This window comes from Gopherus evgoodei, chromosome 24 (genome assembly GCF_007399415.2).
Source record: "Gopherus evgoodei ecotype Sinaloan lineage chromosome 24, rGopEvg1_v1.p, whole genome shotgun sequence".
Classification (NCBI taxonomy): Eukaryota; Metazoa; Chordata; order Testudines; family Testudinidae; genus Gopherus; species Gopherus evgoodei.
Window position 1 is genome coordinate 10,099,678 of NC_044345.1, and position 19,802 is coordinate 10,119,479.

At 49.9% G+C, this 19,802-nt stretch overlaps 1 protein-coding gene across 1 annotated transcript; it reads left to right on the forward strand.

Annotated features, from left to right (window-relative positions):
* The first annotated feature begins 10,343 nt into the window (after positions 1-10,343).
* LOC115639393 (intelectin-like protein) lies at positions 10,344-19,558 on the forward strand. The gene is made up of 7 exons (XM_030542087.1): positions 10,344-10,407; positions 10,851-11,000; positions 13,741-13,988; positions 14,380-14,538; positions 15,356-15,476; positions 17,067-17,170; positions 19,235-19,558. Exons 1-7 carry the CDS (start codon positions 10,350-10,352, stop codon positions 19,385-19,387), a joined length of 993 nt encoding a protein of 330 aa, XP_030397947.1. The 5' UTR covers positions 10,344-10,349; the 3' UTR covers positions 19,388-19,558.
* Positions 19,559-19,802: the final 244 nt, after the last annotated feature.

Sequence of the window (19,802 nt, forward strand, 5' to 3'; positions counted from 1 at the left end):
CAGACACTGTTTGTTCTGTCCTGCCCAGAGGGTCAGAAACCCAATTGCTATTACCCGCCCCAGCCTGGAGGCTCAGGGGCTATAGACTGTTTGTTTGCTTCGGCCCATCAGGAGTCCTGGGCCCTCCTTGCCTCAATTACCTGATCTCACAGGGAGTCCTGACGACTGTGTGATAGGATGTACCTACCCCGCACTGGGCCAACAGGGGGCGACCCTGCCCAATGCACAGGGTCCCCCATGACAGTTGAGATAAGTGTGCTGTTTAACAACCTTGATCACTTCCCTTCCTCTGTTTGATTTCTTGTATTCTCTGCATTAGATGCACAACAAATTCAGTATCATGTACTGCATGTAATTGCCCGAAAAACAAAATTATTATCTAATAAATCAACTGCAGTATTTCTAGGTATATTAATCCATTTTAAATTTTGTGAAATAAAATGCATATTACTAATAATTAATTACTGTTGCTGCATGATGAAAGTACTAGTCCCTCCCCCTTTTGTAATGGATTGACCTAACCCATCAGTTAGTGAGTTAATTTTAAGGTTTAATTTCTTAATGTTTGCAGAATTTCATAGGGAGACCTGAACTTCCACCCATCATTATGGGCTTGCTAAAGTACAATTGTTTTGCCTTAGAAAATCCCCAGACTTGTTATATGCCACAACATTCAACATTTCTTCACCAATTTGTTTTTTCCTTGCCTTTATATTGTTTGCTGCAATTAACTGGTTAATTTTTAGTTGTAGCTGGTTAAACGGTTTAGCAATGGCATACACATTGTATATGGTGTGCTGTTTCTTCAGTAACTGGGCCCTTAACTCCATGAATTACAGGTTCAGAGACAGTTTCTGCTGCCTGTTGGTCAAAATAGTCAATGTTTTGTTAGATGCATGCACTCATGCACATATATAAACAAACATATTTTTCATATCACCTGTTTCAAATAGATCTCCAGACTCAGATAATCTTGCAATATACCCAATAATTTCATCTAGATTTTGGAGTCTCCTATTTTAAAAAATATCGGACTGCAGAATAGTCTTTTGCCCATCTCTTGAGTCTTGTGCACATTCCTGATAAAATGCTAGTATATCAATTAACAAAGAAGTATACAGCAACAATACAGTATCACTGAAATATGTATGAATTTGGCTATTGTGTTAAAGATCTAAAATCACAGGCACATGAACTTATTTTGGTCAATAATATATATTTTTAAACAACAACTAAACCTGGCCCAGCCAGTGGTTTCTATAATGTCTCTGTAGATGATTGCATACTCAATGGTATGACAGACTGAAATTAGTTGACCAGTCTGTTATTTATAAAGCAGTTCATTTTTTCCCTGATGCTTTGGGGTTTCTTCACTGTGCAGTGATAGCTTCTTACTCCTGGGGGAATTCTGCACCAAAAAAATTAAAATTCTGCATACAATATTTTAAAATTCTGCATATTTTATCTGTCAGAAAAACTAGGGTAACCCATGTGGCCCTGCACCCCCACAATCATTCAGACCCTGCCCTAGTCTGCCCCCCAGTAGACCTTCTGAACCCCAATCTGTGACTCTGCCAGCAGTCCCATGTGCTCCATGCTGTCCATCTCCCCATATCCCATTCCACCTGACTTGACCCCATGGGCAGGACACTGTGAGGAAGGCAGCCTCTTTCTCTTCCTTGCCCAGGAGTGGCAGCTCTGGTGCCACAGGGACCCCTGGTGGGCAAAAGGTGTAACTGAAGCATCTTTCTGGCAGAATGTATTTTCTCAGAAAAAACATTCTGCGCGGCACATGAGTTCTGCACGTGCACAGTGACGTAGAATTCCCTCAGAGGTAATATTCTGGACTCATCAGTCTGTGAGATTCACTCTGAAACCATTTATGGTTAGCGTAATAAAGGTTTTTCTTGTTTTTCCACCATGAACTTATCTAGTTCTTTTTTTAACCCTCTTATGGTCTTGGTCTTCACAACATCCTCTGGCAGAGAATTTCACAGGTTGACTGTGCATTGTGTGAATAAATACTTCCTTTTATTTGTTTGAAACCTGCTGCCTATTAATTTCATTTGGTGACCCGTAGTTCTTGTGTTATGAGAAGGAGTAAATAACACTTCCTTATTTACTTTCTCTACACCAGTCATGATTTTATAGACCTCAATCATCTTGTCACTTAATTAGGACTTTTCAGCTGGGAAAACAGACAGACAATCTTATTAATCTCTCCTCATACGGAAATTGTTCCATACCCCTAATAATTTTTTATGTCCTTTACTGAATCTTTTCCAATTCCAATATATTTTTTTTGATATGGGATGACCACATCTGCATGCAGTATTCAAGATGTGGGCATACCATGGATTTATGGAGAGGCAATATGATATTTTCTGTCTTATTATCTATCCCCTTCTTAATGATTCTCAACATTCTGTTACCCTTTTTGACTTCCGCTGCACATTGAGTGGATGTTTTACGAGAACTATCCACAATGACTCTAAAATCTCTCTCGAGTGGTAACAGCTAATTTAGACCCCATTATTTTGTATGTTTAGTTGGAATTATGTTTTACAATGTGCACTTCTTTGCATTTATCAACACTGAATTTCATCTGCCATTTTGTTGCCCAGTCACCGAGTTCTGTGAGATCCCTTTGTAGCTCTTTTAAGCCTGCTCTGGACTTTCAACCACACAGCTGCCTCTGTAGGGAGTGTAGCCTAATGGTTAGGCATTAGACTGGGACTTAGGAGATGTGGATTTAACTCCAGCTCCACCATTACTCTTCTGGGTGACCCTGGGTAGGCTGCTTCCCTCTTTCTGCCTCAGTTAGCCCATCTGTAAAAGGGGGATATTGCTTTGGGCTCTAACGAGGAGAAGCCCTCTGCCCAAGCAGGGGGTTATTGGAAAGAAATGTGGCCAAGCTGTATTTTCAATTTATCATTTTTAACATCACTTCCTCTCTGCACCTCCCATTTGCTCCTCCCTTGAACTGGCCTGGCCGACTGCCACTCGCTCACCTGGGGGTGAATCAGGAGTGACTTCACAGTCGGTCAGTGTGAGTAGAATCAGGCCTGTAACGGGCTGGCTGGGAACCCAGCATTGTTACCGGCATTAGAGAGGGAGCAGACAAGCTGGGCAGGCCGGTAGTGTTGGGGAGTTCAAGGAGCCAGGGGTGGGAGGTTGCAGCTCCTCTGGGGTCATGTGCAGGGTCAGCAGCTGAACACTGGCAATGTTCAGAAAGACCAGAGGGAGGAGAGCGCCTGGGCCAGATCCACAGCTGGTGTAACTCACTCCTTCGACTTCAGTGGAGCAGAGACAATTTACACCCTCTGGGGTCTGTCCCACTGTGTCTTGCCTGATATATACAAGAGCCAGGATGGGGCTAAACTGCCTGTGCCTGGAGGAAGTTCTACATGGGGGTCAAAGATCCCCTGGCCCTAGGAGAGGATGCTCTGCCAGCACCCGCCCACAACGCTGCAGCAGCCCCACCCCAGGCTGTAACATACTGATGATGTGTGTGTGTGTGTGTGCGTGTGTGTGAGCCTCACTGTAATGACACACTTTGTAGTCACCCAACACTCTTCCTCCAGGTGCTCACACCAAGCCACTCCCGCTCCAAGGTTCTCCCCTTAACCAGCCTCTGCCACATTTTCACCTCAAACTGCTCCTGCAGTGATCATATCCCACCCCCGGATGCTCACACAAACACTCTCCCCCGGCAGGTGTTCACCCTAAACTCCTTCCCCCAGCTGGATACCTATAGAACAGTTCCCCTCCAGCTGTTCATGGAGAAGCACTTAACTCAGCTGCTGAACCAAAATCACCCCCCCAGGTGCTCGCACTGAATTCCTCCCCCTGGGTGTCCACCCTAAATTACTCCTCTTAGCTTCTCACCTCAAACCTCTCCTCTTCTGGGTGCTCACCATAAACTGCCCCGAAGGGTGCACCCTAACCACCCTCCTCCACAGGTGCCTGGCCTTGGATCAGGGACTGGAAGAGTTGTGCGGGAGAAACAGAGCTAGGTGTGATCCACTTTGGGAAAACCCCATAAGCCTGTCTCCTTGCTATCCCCTCCCTGACTTCAGATACATGCTGAGCAATGGCTAAGAGATTGAATCTGTGGCTCACCACATGTGAGTGCCTTGGAACTGGGCTCCCCAAAAGGAAGAGGGGATGGATAGCTCAGTGGTTTGAGCACTAGTCTGCTTAAACCCAGGGTTGTGAGTTCAATCCTTAGGGGGGGGCCACTTACAGATCTGGGGCAAAAATCAGTACTTGGCCCTGCTAGTGAAGGCAGGGGGCTGGACTCAATGACCTTTCAAGGTACTTTCCAGTTTTAAGAGATAGGTACATCTCCAATCATTATTAAAGTTTTTGCAGAGTTGGAAACCATCATGATTTTAACCAAATCTTGAGATAGTTCTTGTTTTAATTAAAGCACCAGATCCCACAGCCACATTTGCAGTTAACTAAAAAGTATTTTTCAGTCCCTCAGGGTTGTGGAGAAAAGCTCAAAGGCAGATACCCCCGTCTCCGCAAGGTATTATTTTTTTTAAATCTTATGATTTTCAAGGCCCTGACGTGTGATTTTTGAACACACGGGATTGACGATACTGCAGAGAGGTCAGGCTATAAAAGAGATTGGATTTCCTAGTGCACATCAACATCACTCCATTGACATCAGTGCTGCTCTATCGGGACGTTTAATTTTTTTTAATCAACATTTTTCATTAAAAATGCAGCTTCATCACTTACTAAGCTGGACCCAAGCAAACAATATGCCTTTTAATGCAGCCAAATGTAAAGTCATGCATCTAGGAACAAAGAAAGCAGGCCATATTTACAGAATGGGGGACTCTATCCTGGGAAGTAGTGACCCTGAAAAAGACTTGCTGTGGCCAAAAGGGCTGGTACAATCATTGGCTGCATAGATGGGGGAATCTCAAGTAGGATTAGAGAAGTTATATTATTGGCACAGAAGCAGGGATTTCCCTACATCCTCACCCCCAAGGGGGTGTTCCCCCACCCCAAATTTCCCCAACACCCCCCATCCCAGTTTTATGAACTAGTTACATGCAGTGTTGCCAATTTAGTGATTGTTTGGAAATTTGAATTGAAATTGAAACATTAATACACACTTTAAAGGCATATACAGTGTATGATAAAATACATGTATCTGAGAAAGTATAATAGATTTGAAAAGTTTGAACATAGACTAGCTTCCCTATACAGCTGTTGTTTTTTATGATAATATCAGTGCATTCATTTCGGTGATGTTGGCCAACATAATAATTTCAAATGATGATTTGAAGGCAAAGTCTAAATGAGCTCTCCCTGACAGCTAGTGATGAGCTGGAGCTTGAGGGAAAGGCTTCTGGTCCAGATTGTATTAACATTCACACTAATCTACCTAGGTATCAAGTAAACAGAGCTGTTGCCCAACTGATAGATTTTGGCTGGAGTTTGGTTACAAATCACTTGAATGTGGAGGGTAAAGAAACGTCATTATTCTTATTGTATGAGTAAAGGGCAGTAGAACTGTACTTAGCCTGTGCTGACTGAGGACATCAAGAGAGAGCATGGGGACAAGTGTTTTACTGGATTATTTGCCTGAGTCACAAGTACTATTAGACCTGCCCCTCTCCACTGTTTAAAGACAGAGCTGATTAGGCTCCATAAATAGCCTTTTGTTCTGTTAAGTGATCACTATAGCTGAAATCACTGAGAATCAGGTCTAAGTGCTTAGATCTGCTGTGGGACGGTGTTTCTGTGGAAGAGATGGCCCAGTCTACACTAGCAGCGAGGTTCCCCAACTGAGAGCTCAGCTGAAATAATGAGCATATCAGTTGAAGGAATGGAAGTACCAGACACACGAGAAGCCACCAAAGATGAACACATCGCATTCAAGAAGTTCATTAACAGAGTTGTGCAAAATTATAACAAGAAACCAAGAAGGACGTAGATGTCGTGCTTCATAGAAGGCTTGAGTAGCCAACTTTAAATTTGTGTGATGATTTTAAAATCTAATAAAATGGTCATGAAACATTTTTCAGTTTTTACTATCGTGCCATAAAGCCCACCTTCACCCTCACAATCTCACCCCACATTGGCCGTGACCCCCCCCCCGTACATCTGAACACCCCTCTAACATTGTGGATTCACCCCTGCGGCGCCTCCTGCTGGTCATCCATGGGAATTAGCTCTTCAATCCCAAAGTGACCTTTTCAGGCCAGTGATCCACTTGCCATTGGCCCCCGTGTCCCTCCCTGGACCCGGTGCCCCTTTGACCTGGGGTGCTGCCCCTCTGGCAGTAACTGCTCACAGCCTCAGGATCTCTCCCACCCAGGGGAATCCCCACCCACTATCCCCACTTCACCTCAGTGTTAGACTACTGCCAGTCCCTGTCTAGCCCCCGCTCACTGGGGCAGACTGCAGTATCAGCCACTCATTATAAGCAAAGGGGGTTCAGACCTGCTGCCTCTGCCTACCCATGGGCTGCCCCCTGCAACCCAGTAGCTAATAAGTCTTACTAGGCCTGCAGCCTGGGGCTTTCCTAGGCTGGAGCTCCCCAGCTCCCTTTGCCTTTCCCCAGCCCTGCTCCACTCAGATACCCTGTGTAAGCTCTCTGTAGCCAGGCCCTTCTCCCTCTACAGGCAGAGGGAGACTGCCTGGGCATCTGGCTCACAGCCTTTTATAGGGGCCAGCTAGGCCTGACTGGGGCTTGGTCACAGCTGAGCTTACTTTCCCCAATCAGCCCAGACTTCTTGCCCCAGCCACAGCCCTTTCCTGGTAACCACCCCACTACAATCCCCCTTATTTCAATTCCTGGGGAAAACACTGCATGGAAGTGAGTGTGTCCAGTTCTGGTGTCCACAATGCAAGAAGGATGCTGATAAAATAGAAAAGGTTCAAAGAAGAGCCATGAGAATGATTAAAAGATTGGAAAACCTGCCTTATAGTGAGAGACTCAAGAGCTGAATCTATTTATGTGAAAGAGAAAGTTAAGGGGTGACTTGGTCACAGTCTATGAGTACCTACATGGGGAACAAAACTTTGATAATAGGCTGTTCATTCTGGTAGACAAAGAAATAACAAGGTCCAGTGGCTGGAAGCTGAAGCTGGACAACATCAGACTGAAAATAAGGAGCACATTTTTAAGAGTGAGGGTATCTAGCCACTGGAACAATTCATCAAGAGTCGTGATGGATCTCCCTCACTGGCAATTTTTAAATCAAGATTGGATGTTTTTCTAGAAGATCTGATCTGTCTCAAACAGGAATTAATTCAGGGAAGTTCTGTGGCCTGGGTGATTCAGGAGGTCAGTTTAGATGATCATAGTGGTCCATTCTGACCTTGGAATCTAGGAATCGCTTCCAGCGGGAGATGTAAATATGGGTCAGGTCAGAGCAGAGCCAGGATTTGAGTGGAGGAAGAATGTTTGAAAAGACAGAGTGAGCTTGGAGCCGAGAGGCTGTCGCTGTCCGGAGAGTTAGCTGTCTCTCTGTCTAGGATTTTATAATGGCACCCAGGGCCATAGTATCTGTGTGCCCCATTACAGCAGCTTGTGTAGGAATGACACACCTCATTATAGGACGTAGGTAGGAATGGTGCACCATTATTTCTTCTCATTCAAGCAAATTAATTCAGGGAAGTCCTGTGGCCTGTATATAACAGGGCCTCCTCAGTCCTGCTTCAGAGTCAGTTTACAAAACCACACAGAGACCCTTTTGCTGGTCCAACGCTCTAGGCAAAGCGCTCAGGAGCAGGGTCAGGTGTCCATGTTTGCCCAGGAACAGAAACAAAGGACAGAGGAGGGGCCCGATGGGCATGTTAAGTATGGGTTCCTAGAGGCAAGAGGCACTCCTGGACTGAGATTAAAGAGGGGTCAGAGGGCTCTGTTCTCTGGGACTGACCCAGATGGACCAGGCTGTAACTTTCTGTTCTCTGGGCTAACCAAGGACTTTCTACGTTGTGTTCCAGACATCTCATAAACCCTGTGGTCTTTACCACACTGGCTAAGAGTTGCTGCACATTTGAGTTGCCAATTTTTTAATATTTTACAACCAGGCACTCCGGCAGGTGTGCTGGAACCTCCCCCATCCCACCTCTTCCCCTGAATCCTCACTCCTGTTCACTCCTCTGCCCCGCTCGCCTCTTTGCTCACTGCTTTTCCCCTCTCCCACCGCCTCTCCTCCCTTCTTCCCAGCTAGGAGAGACTCACTTGTGGAGCCAGGGCTGGGAGCTGCAGCCACCTGACGCTGGTAGGAGGAAAGCTTGGCTGAATAGGGGCTGGTGTAGGTGATGGCCTCCCCACCTCTCCTGCCTACAGTAACCGGACTTTGGGTGTCCAGTGTGTAGATCTGACCAGATACTGTCAGGTCCCCTTTTCGAACCGGACATTCCTGTTGAAAACCAGGCACCTGGCCACCATACTACACATGGTGAAGGTGGGGGTGCATTTCTCCTTTTAGGTGTTCAAGTCTCTCTCAGGTGTCCAACTCAGGTGGACTGGCTGAAGTAAGCTCATGGTGCAAAGTGGAGTGCTTAAGGCTCCAGGGTTCGGTCTAAGGAGGTAGTGAAGCCAAGAGGCTTACCCTAGTGAGAGTGTGACCCTAAAGCGGGTCTGCGGCACTGAAGGGGTCCTCCCAGTGACCGGTCCAGAATTGATAAAAAGCACCAGATCTGTGGATCTGTGACAAAGGGCAGAGATGCTGTTTCAATGAAACCTAAATAGCAAAGCTCCTGCTTTACGCTGCCTTGTTATTATATTAGTGGATGATCCACAGAGCTCCAACTTCCTTCTTGGCTTCATCAGGACCATTCAACTCCACCACCTGAATCAACATTCAGCCACAGCATGCAAATAATAGTGATAATGCAGTAATGTCAGGCCTGCCATAAGCCTTTGCATCAACATGGAGTTTCCGGGGTGGACTGGCAGAGGTTGTTTCGAAGGGCAATAAATTCAAATACCTGGAACATTAACTAGATTTGATCCTGATTAACGTTTTCACTGGAAACCGTCTCCTCAGCCCCTGGGTGGGGTGCCTGGAGAGTTCTGGTATTTGTAATCTGTGTTTGCCTTTATTGGGTGGTTCCACTCCCTTTAAAAGGTTAGATCTGCGATTGATGCATCAGAGGAATAGCTCTGCCTCCCTGGTGAGAAGCTTCTGTTTCTGAACTCTGTAGTGAGACACCTCAGTGACACTGGAACTGGGAACCAGGTGAGTCCTGACCCTTCCCTTGGTACATTACTCCGGGATGTCACGTAGCAGTAGTTGTGATATGTCAACATGACAAATAGTAGCTTTAAAAAGCCCAAGACATTGTTGGTTTCTCTACATCTGTAAAATGAGGATAATGCTACTGAGATCCACTCATGAGCAGCACTAGGCATTATTATTACACAGCATCAGCATGGGTCCATCTGGCTGCCCAGCACCACAGCACACATGAGCCTCAATGCACTTATCCTCAGAGCACCCTGGTGAAGTAGGGATGGTTTTCACCCATTTTACAGTTGGGGAGCTGAGCCCAGAGAGAGCCCATCACCTGCCTGAGGAGTCAGTGACAGGGGGAGAATTGAACCCACCTCTCCTGAATCTGAGCCTTAACAAACCCCCTCTGCCTGCCACTAGCCCTGATAGTTGTGCTGCAGGGCCCTTTGGCTGGGCTCATGAAGCTGTGGCCTTGCCATGTGCAGGCAGGTTCCACGGTATGAGTGAAATGTGCTGGTGTCAGTTCTGCTGCAAAGCAAGGAGAGACACTCCTAGAGAAAGGTCTGAGATGGGACTTGGGAACCGATCCCCTCGCTTCCCTTTTCTGGACCTGATCCCAACGCTGACTGGAGCCAGTGTGAGGCATTCCACTGACTTCAATGGGCTTCAGCTCAGGCACTATCTGCCTCAGTTTCCCCATCTGCAAAATGGATATAATGAGACCTGGCCATCCTACACGGGTAATGTGAGGCTCAGTTAGCAGAAGGGGTACAGGGGGAGGGCTTGTTCTGTGCACGTAATGCTACTTGGATTCCTCCCGGCACCCTGTGCAGCACCATGGTCCCCGGTGCTCCCCTCCCAGCCCAGCTCACCTCAGCTTCCCACCCCACAAGCCCATCATTGAGCCCTCAATGGACTCTGAAGATGAGAGCTGCTCTCAGGATGTCACTGCAAACCCCGTTGAACTCAAGGGCTGCGGGTTAGTGCCACGGGCAGGTTATGCAGAGAGCCAGGGCAGCGCTGGGAGCAGGAGGTTTGGAGAGGAGCCACCCCCCCTCCTGTGCTCTGTGACACTAACTAGCCCCAACCTGGCTATTAACCAGCTGATTTACTGTTTTCCCTGCTGCAAAGTCAACAATGAAGCAACTCGCTCTCCTGCTGCTCCTCATCTCAGTGACCAGGGCGACCCCTTGCGGTAAGTGGCTGTTTCGTTTTCCTCTTCTGGGAACTAATTTGCCCAAACTCAGACCCTGCCTCTGGGGCCAGGGCTGTGATACATGCAGGGGAGAGCTGGGCGGGTTGCTACAGGGGAGGCTTTGCTGCTACACAAGTGAGGCAATAACGACCCCAACTGGCAGGCAGCCTCCTTCCACCCCAGCTCACCAGGAACCTGCTCCAGTGAATTTCTTCTGTCCGTATCCTGGAGCCCAGGGATTACTTGTATTACTCTAGGTTACGGTCATGCCGAGGTGCCCCGGTCCTGGACCAGTTCCTGTGGTTCCAGGTGTGGTACAAACCCAGAACAGCCCCTAATGGCTGACAATCTAGAGTATAAAATGTTTGACTCTGAAGCCGTTCTGGCCCCATACATAGTAACAGAGAAAACTCCTAACTAACCCCAAGCCACCCCCTGTGCAGCCGAGAGCGTGGGTGCTGCTGAACTGAAACTCGCCATCCGTGACCTGCTGGAGAACTGGGAAGAGACGTCCTGCTCCCAGAGTGGCCAGAGCTACCAGAGCCTGCCCCACAGCTGCAAGGAAATTAAAGCCACCCGGGACGGGGCTGGAGGTGAGTGTGGAGGAAGCATCCCTGGACCTGCAGAAGCTGCTTTGCCTCTGTTGGGTGCCTGCTCCAGACCCAGTGTAAAGGCCACAGCGGGGTCCAGTCAGTTCAGATGCACCCGGGCGTCTCTGTGACAGGAGCAGGGGCACCGGTCTGCCTGTGGGCACAGTGGGGAACCGCATTACTGGGTTGGCTGTGAGATGCCCTGCCAGCCCCAGCAGGTGGGAGATGTGCTGCAGCTGACAGCTCCCTCCTGCTCCAACCTGTCTGTCTTGCCAGCAAACTCCTCAGGGCCCTCCTAGCCTAAACCTCACCTAGCCAGTAACTCCGTGAACTCCAGCCCCCGAGCTCCCTGCAGCACACAGCCCCTAGCACTGCACAGACCAGGAACAACAGCTTGATATCTTGACTGGAGCTAACAAGCACCTCAGTTCAGCCAAAGCACGGGCTCGGGTTAGAGAAACAGTCAAACCAGTTTATTGAGTAAAGCGAGGGAGGCTTGAAGTGTGTTCCAGTAGACGGGCTCCAGCCAGAAAACGCTCCCAACAAACAAAATTAAAATTACGCTGTCTAACGGCAAAGATGTAACTTCACAAGGTTTGTTCCAGGAGTTTCCTGACCAAAGTTCCTTTCCCAGCAGTGGCTGGTTAGTTCTTAGTCAGGATCCCCACAGAGTCCCAGGTTCTGCTCTTCCTTGTCTCCACCGGTGAAGGAAATTTAGGGGTTCACTCCCCTCGCTTTATAGCCCAATAAACCTTTGAAATGGATCTGGCCAGCATTCCTGTTCCTGCTGGGGTGGGTGCCAGGTTGTCTTCACCCCGCTGGTGCGTTTTACAATGCAAACAAGTGACACGAGATCTCAGCTCTCTGCCAGGGCCCTGCTGCTTAGGCCCCCACCACACACAGCAGCTGTCGGCAGAGAAAAGCTCATTGGGGCTCCTGCTGCCTCATCTGGGGCTGGCTGGTCTCCCTGAGCCCCTTTGACAGTCCAGGTGTAGCCAGTGGGTGGCAGATTCTTTGCCTGCCTCTGTTCCATCCATTGTTCCACCTCCAGAGTCACCGCAGGCTCAGGCCCAAAAGAGGGGAACAGCGCGGGGACATAGACAGCAGGAGGGGCAGGGGGCACTGAATGAGGCCTGGTGCCAGGACCGGCGCTAGGGGTTTGAGCGCCCTAGGCGGACGGCAATTTCGCCACCCTGCGCGCTGGTCCCGTGGCTCCGGTGGAGCTGCCACAGTGATGCCTGCGGGAGGTCCAACGGAGCTGCGCGAGCAGCCGACCGTCCGCAGGCACGACTGCGGCAGCTCCACCGGAGCCGCCTGCCGCCCCCTCCGGCGAAACGGCGCCCACCAATTATTCTGGCACCCTAGGCGATTGCCTAGGCAGCCTAAATGGTAGCGCCGGCCCTGCCTGATGCCTTCCCTTAGCACAAATTACCCCCGGGCCTGATTCTCAGTTACACTTAGGCCTGGTCTGCGCATGGCGTCTGTCCCAATGTCACTGTGTCAGGTCAGGGGATGGTTTTTCCTCATATATTGATACCAATCCAGCCCGTGTGAACACAGTTATACTGGGAGCAAGGTGCCTTAGATAGGGACAGCCTATTTCCCTCCCCTATGGGAATGGCTATCCCAGTATAAAGCCCCTTTAAGCAAGAATAATTTGTGTCCACACTAAGGAAGGAAGGATCCTATGCATGGCTACAGGCCGGGGACCAACTGGCTGAGCAGCAGTTTTGCAGAAAAGGACCTGGGGATTACAGTGGACAAGAAGCTGGATATGAGTCAGCAGTGTGCCCTTGTTGCCAAGAAGGCCAACAGCATATTGGAGTGTATTAGTAGGAGCATTGCCAGCAGATTGAGGGAAGTGATTATTCCACTCTATTTGGCACTGGTGAGGCCACCTCTGGAGTATTGTGTCCAGTTTTGGTCCCCCAAATACAGAAGGGATGAGGACAAAGTGGAGAGAGTCCAGCAGAGGGCAAGGAAAATGTTTAGGGGGCTGGGGCATAGGAGTTATGAGAAGAGGCTAAGGGAATTGGGGTTATTTAGTCTGCAGAAAAGAAAGTGGGGGGGGGGATATCAACTACCTAAAGGGGAGTTCCAAAGAGGATGGATCTAGGCTATTCTCAGTGGTGGCAGATGACAGAACAAGGAGCAATGGTCTCAAGTTGCAGTGGGGGAGGTCTAAGTTGGATATTAGGATCACCAATTCACTAGGAGGGTGGTGAAGCACTGTAGTAGGTTACCTAGGGTGGTGGTGGAATCTCCATCCTGAGAAGTTTTTAAGGTCAGGCTTGACAAAGCCCTGGCTGGGATGATTTAGTTGGGGATTGGTCCTGCTTTGAGCAGGGAGTTGGACTACATGACCTCCTGAGGTTTCTTCCAACCCTTCTGTGATTTTATGATTCTAACGAGTTGTAGCGCTTTAACTTCAACAGTATCATTAAAGTGCTACAGCTTGTGTGTGGAAAGGCTCAGGCCCCGTCCTCTGGGAGTCCCTGTATTTTGCACTCACTTCCTGCTGCCAAGGGGGCTTTAGTGTCCCTGGGAATCGGGCTGCTCTGCTCCCAGATGCAGGGGCACGTCCTGCTCCAGTGACTCCGGGTTTGGGCCCTGATGCAGGGCACTAGAAACTCCTCACCTGAGTGTTTCCCATTTAATGGCTGGCTCCGAGAGGGCCCTGCCCCTTTCTCCGGCCCTGGCTGACCAGCTCGGTGTTTCCCCCTTCCCATCCTGCCCCCTGCAGATGGGATTTACACCCTGCACACCGAGAATGGCGAGATCTACCAGACCTTCTGCGACATGACCACCAAGGGGGGCGGCTGGACCCTGGTGGCCAGCGTGCACGAGAACAACGCCTACGGCAAGTGCACCAATGGCGATCGCTGGTCCAGCCAGCAGGGGAACAACATCAACTACCCAGAGGGAGAGGGCAACTGGGCCAATTACAACACCTTCGGCTCCGCGATGGGCTCCACCAGTGACGACTACAAGGTGGGGTCCCCTTCTCCATGGCCAATAGCTACCTGCTGGGGAGAGAGGGTGCATTAGAATGTGGTTGAATGCACAGGCAGATTGGGGACACGGGCATGGGGGTTATAGGTGGGGATGGTCCAGTGGTGAAGGCACTAACGTAGGGCTTGGCAGCCTTGGTTTCCATTCCCTGCCCTGCCACAGGCCCCTTGTGTGACCTAGGGCAAGTCACCTAGTCTCTGTGCCTCTGTTCTCCCCCATACAATGGGGAAATGTGCTTCTCTGCTTTGTGGGGCGAGTGTCAGGATACATGTACCACAATTGATGAGGTGCCCAGATGCCCCGGTGATGGGGCACCGGGAAAATACCAGGAATGTGGCTGAGAGGTTTCAACTGGATCCTCGCTTTTCAGAACCCTGGTTATTACGATTTGCAAGCCCAGGACCTGTCCGTGTGGCATGTAACCAACAAGACGCCCCTGAAGGAATGGAAGAACAGGTCCATCCTGAGGTACCACACCGAGACCGGCTTCCTGTCCTTGGAGGGGGGCAACCTCCTCAGACTCTACCAGGTGATGGCGTTGAGCTGGGGGTTTTGGAGGGGCGCGTGCAGGAGGGTCCAGGTGGCTCTGCTGGCCCCAGTGTAGATGGAGGAGCTGGGGTGGGAAAATTCTCAACACTCTAAAAGCGCTCCATATTGGGGGGCCGATAATGGGACAAGGAGCCTTCCCCTTGACACAGCCCGTTGGAGTCTGACAGTGACCTTGGTGTGAGATGAGCTGGCTGCTCTAAGGCAACTGCTGGTGTTCACGTCCCAAACCAGCCACCCCCATTGTCTCTGACGTGCTGACAGACTCAGCAGAGAGGCTCAATGGGCCATAGAGACTGTCCTCACCTCACACCCTGGAGATGGGGGCCATTGGACACAGGTGATTTGGTGCTAGACCAGGCCCTCGACTCACTCTTGAGCCCCGGCTTTGGGGTTCAGGCTTTGTCCTAGCAGGGGTATTTCCTCAGTGCCAGGGCAGAGGGCAATGGTGCTCGACACATGCTGATTCTCACCTATTATCATTTACTGCCCGCATTTTGCCAGCCCCTAGCAGACCTCCCAGAGACTAGAGCCCCACAGTGCTCCAGATCCAGAACAGAACAACACTCCCTGTCCCAAAGAGGCTGCAATAAATCCACTCCAAATGGCACCGACATGCCAGATTTCCCTGCCCACTGCTGGGATCACTGCTGTGCCCCAGGGCTGGCCTATGTGGGAGGCGGCACTGACTGAACAAATCACCCAGTGAGCATGTGTCAGTGAAGCTGCCTTGTCTGCTGGAGCTGCCCTGCCACAGGGACAAACTAACACTGGATTCTCGCTGCGTTTGTGTCTCCCAGAAATACCCAGTGAAATACAGCGCCGGCATCTGCAAGACCAACAATGGCCCCGCCGTGCCCATCATCTACGATTATGGTGATGCCCAGCAAACCGCCAACTATTACTCTCCAAACGGCCGAAGTAAGTCTGCAGTGAGCATGCGGGTTCTCCGTCTCCACTCGCACAGATCAGCCCTGCCCAGGGCTTAAATTCTCACTCCTGGGGGAATTCTGTGCCAAAACATTAAAAATTCTACACATAGTATTTTAAAATTCTGCAAATGTTACTTGTCACACCAGTTTCAGGTATGTTGGTAATTTATTTCAAAATATCTGTCAGCAAGTCTGTCTGTGACATACAGAAACACAAAAATCCCCCCCCAGGAGTAGAGTTAAAGAAACCTCTACGACAACCAGATCCTGCTTCTCTACCTCCTCTCCCCCAGAGCCCAAGCAGGGGGACAGACAGTCACATCCCCTTCCCCCGCAGAGCCCAGCCACAGCCCCCTTTGCCCAGATACCTGCACCCCCTTCCCTGCAGAGCTCAGCTGCAGAGCCCTCCCGAGCCCAGGCACCCGCCCCCTCCTCCTCAGTGCCCAGGGATCCAAAGGGAGACACAGACTAATGCTGGGGCCTGGGCAGGGCTTGCAGAGTTTGCTGCACGCTGCCTCCTTCCCTTCGCTGCCAGGAACCCTTTAGCTCTCGCCCCCTGCCCCCAGCAGTGTCTTCTATGTGCAAGCTGGGCTAGGCTGGGTCCAGCAGCCTCTACTGGTGGCCAGCAGCACTGCAGCCCATTTCTGTGGGGCGAAAGGAAATTCTGCACAAAAAACCATTAATTTCTGCATTGTGCAGTGCCACAGAGTTCCCCAAGGAGTATTTCCTGGAGTCCCCCCATGTCTCCACTCCCAACATGCTATAAAAACTCCGGGGGGCTGGGGGGGTTGAAAATATTTACCAGAGCTCTGCTCTGGACAGCTCCCTCTGAATTTAAACTCTGGGCCTGTTGTTCCAGTCTGGATGGTCTTGGTTTAGAGCAGCGATAGTTAGACCTCAGAGGTTCCGGAGTCAAATTAGCAATCAGCATTACCCAAAAGAGTCACAGGAGTGGGAATTCATTGTTTCATTTACTATAGTACTAGTCATATTTAAATAGTAGGACAGGCAAAATATTTTTATATTATTCTCACAGCAAATAAGTTAATAACTTAGTACCAGTTAATAACTTAACTGGTTAATAACATAGTTAAAATAGTTAACATGATTAAAAGCATCCTAACTGGTTAATAACTTAGATTGGTTAATAATTAACTCAAACAGTGTTTTAATAGCATGTGCTGCAAAGAGCCGCAGGAGATGCATTGAAGAGCCACTTGCGGCTGGCAAGCTGCAGTCTGAGTATCAATGGTTTAGAGAAAGGGAAAACGATGCAACAAGAGAGAGCAAATGGAAAATCCCCAGGAGAGAGCACGGTGTGTGTTCCCCACTTGAACATGATACAAGACAACTGAACATAAACCAGCTCTTAGTAATGGAAAGATGCCATGACAGTGACAGATCTGTGAACAGCCCAGCTGAGCCTCACAGTTCCTGATCACTTGTGGGACTGGAGTTCCTGCTTCTTAGACCCTGGTCATTCCCAGTTCAACAGGACCAGCTGGGATCAGAGCTCTGTCCCTTCTCTCCATCTGTCCATGGCAAACAATGGTCCTGACCTGCCCTTTTCTGTCACTAGCTGAATTCATCGCTGGCTACATCCAGTTCCGCGTGTTTAATAATGAGAAGGCGGCCATGGCTCTGTGTTCTGGGGTGAAAGTGACCGGCTGTAACACCGAGACTGTGAGTATCTGGCCAGGTTGGGGGTTAGCTGTGGAGCAAAGACCAGCTGATCAGCCTTGGGGCTGCCTAGTGTCATTGTCAGAGCTGGTCGGCTGCACAAGGACCCTTTTAGATCTGCACTGGTGCAGGGTAGGTTCAGTTTATATCCCCTGTGCCAGTAGGGACAGCTGTGCCACAGAGGAAATCATCCCCCAGGACAGGCCAAGGGGGTGGATGTTAAATCTCTCCTTTGGGGAGACCTGCTGGGAGGGAACAGCTCACAGGAGCTCTGTTGTCAGAAGCTGCTGTGGGCACTTTGCACCACTGGGAAGTCTTCCAAGGTGTAATTTCTGCTAGCAGGGGGCCTGCAGCCAAAGCATCTGCCACAGGGAGCCGAGAGTGAATCAACTCCACTCATGGTCTGCTCCTGACCCAGAGAGGTCCATGGGGCTCTGAGTTGTAGTTAGGGCTCTACCAAATTCATGGCCATGAAAAATGTGTCATGGACCATGAAATCTGATTTTCCCCCATGAAATCTCGTCTTTTGTGTGTTTTTACTCTATACTATGCAGAGTTCCTGGGGTAGACCAGCATATCTCAAACTGAGGGTCCAGACCCAAAAAGGGATTTGCCGGGTGTCACAAGGTTATTTTAGGGGGATCCCGGTATTGCCACCCTTAAGTTTGTGCTGACTTCAAAGCTGGGAAGCTGGAAGGTAGCAGCTGTTGGCCGGGGGCCCAGCTCTGAAGGCATGCCACACCAGCAGCAGCGCAGAAGTAAGCGTGGCAATACCATACTATGCCATGCAACCCTTACTTCAGTGCTGCTGCTGGCGGCGGCTCTGCCTTCAGAGCTGGGCCCCCAGCCAACAGCCGCCGCTCTCCAGCTGCCCAGCAATGAAGGCAGCACCACCGCCAGCAGCAGCACAGAAGTAAGGGGAGACGTTCCGTAACCCCCCCTACAATTACCTTATGAACTCCCCCATTCCTTTTTGGGTCAGGACCCCTACAATTACAACACAGTGAAATTTCAGATTTCAGAACCTGAAATTATGAAATTTATGATTTTTTAAAATCCTTTGACCAGGAAATTGACCAAAATGGACCGTGAATTTGGTAGGGCCCTAGCTGTAGCATTTGTAATAATAATCCCTAGCTCTGGTATGGCTTTTTTCATCAAATCTTAAAGTGCCGCACAGAGGAGGTCAGTATTATCATCCCCATTTTTTACAGGAGGGGAAACTGAGGCACAGAGAGACAGAGCCAGGAATAAAACCCAGCTTGCCTGAGTCCCAGTCTAGTGCTGTAGTCACTCATCCATGCTGCCTCCCCAGCTCAAGACTTGATTTCTGTTCTAGGATGTGATACACACCAATGGAGCCCCTTCCCCAGCAGCCCCTTCTCTGGTGCTTTCACATATCCACAGATGCAAAGGCCAGAAGGGCCAGTATGATGGATCTTCCAGTCTGGCCTCCTGCATAGCACATGCCAGAGAAGCTCCCGCAGGGATTCCTGCATCAAGCTTTCTGGCCCCTGCCAAACTTCCAAGTGCAGGTCTCCCCCAAACTCCTATGGTAAAGGATAAATCGTGAGCACCTTGGGGCATGGGCCGTATTTATGTTCTGTGTCTGTACAGCACCTAGCACCAGAAAGTCAGTCTGTCCAGGACTGGGGATCCGAAGTGATACTGCAATGAAAACAATAAATAATAACAACCAAACCCAATGGCCTAAACTAGCCCTGCCCTTTGTGCAGGCATTCACACCAGTGCAAAGTGAGTGGCAAATGCTGGCATCTGGGGGCCCATTTCACCGGAGTAAGAGACTGCACAAGAGTTGGGGCAATGGAGGCTCTAGTCCCAAGAGTTAGGAAGGGATTTAAACCCTCATGCTTCAGGGCACCTGCTGACTTCTGACTGTGAGGGGTCAGGAGGTAACTTTCTCTGTGGGAAGATTTTTTCCAACTGGTTATAGCAGGGTTGCTTGCACCTTCCTCTGAAGCATCTGGCACTGTCCTGGAGACAGGAGAGTGGCTAGATGGGCCCCTGCTCTGCTCCTGTCTGGCAATTCCTCTGTGCTCTCCACAGCACTGCATAGGTGGAGGAGGGTTCTTCCCAGAAGGGAACCCGGTTCAGTGTGGCGATTTCCCTGCCTTTGACTGGAACGGGTACGGAACCCATCAGCACTGGAGCGTATCCAAGGAGATGATTGAATCCGCAGTGCTGCTGTTCTACCGCTGAGTTCAGAAAGGCTGGCGTGACCCACTGAAGGACTCTGCATCACTCCAGACACAGTACTTCCTGGGAGGAGAATTATGGCCTCAGCTGTGGACATCTGTGATGCAAATAAAGAAAGTGAAGTGGGCTGAGGTCTTGGTGTGATTTACTCCCCTTGTGACCCAGAGAGGGCTGACGTTCTGAGCTGTCACTCTTCTCGGGGCTGGATTCTGCAATCCTCTCCCTTCAGAGCTGGGCATGAGGCTGCAATTCACAACGATCAGCTCAGCTTCTGCAGCCCTGTTCTCTGCCAGGCCATGGCTGGGTTAGGTGGTGACCTGGCAGCTCTCAGAAAGTGAAGTCCCGTTTATTCACAACAAAAGCATTTCCAAGCAAATGTCTCTGAACCCCATAAACAGTGTATTCGAGGTCTAGCTCA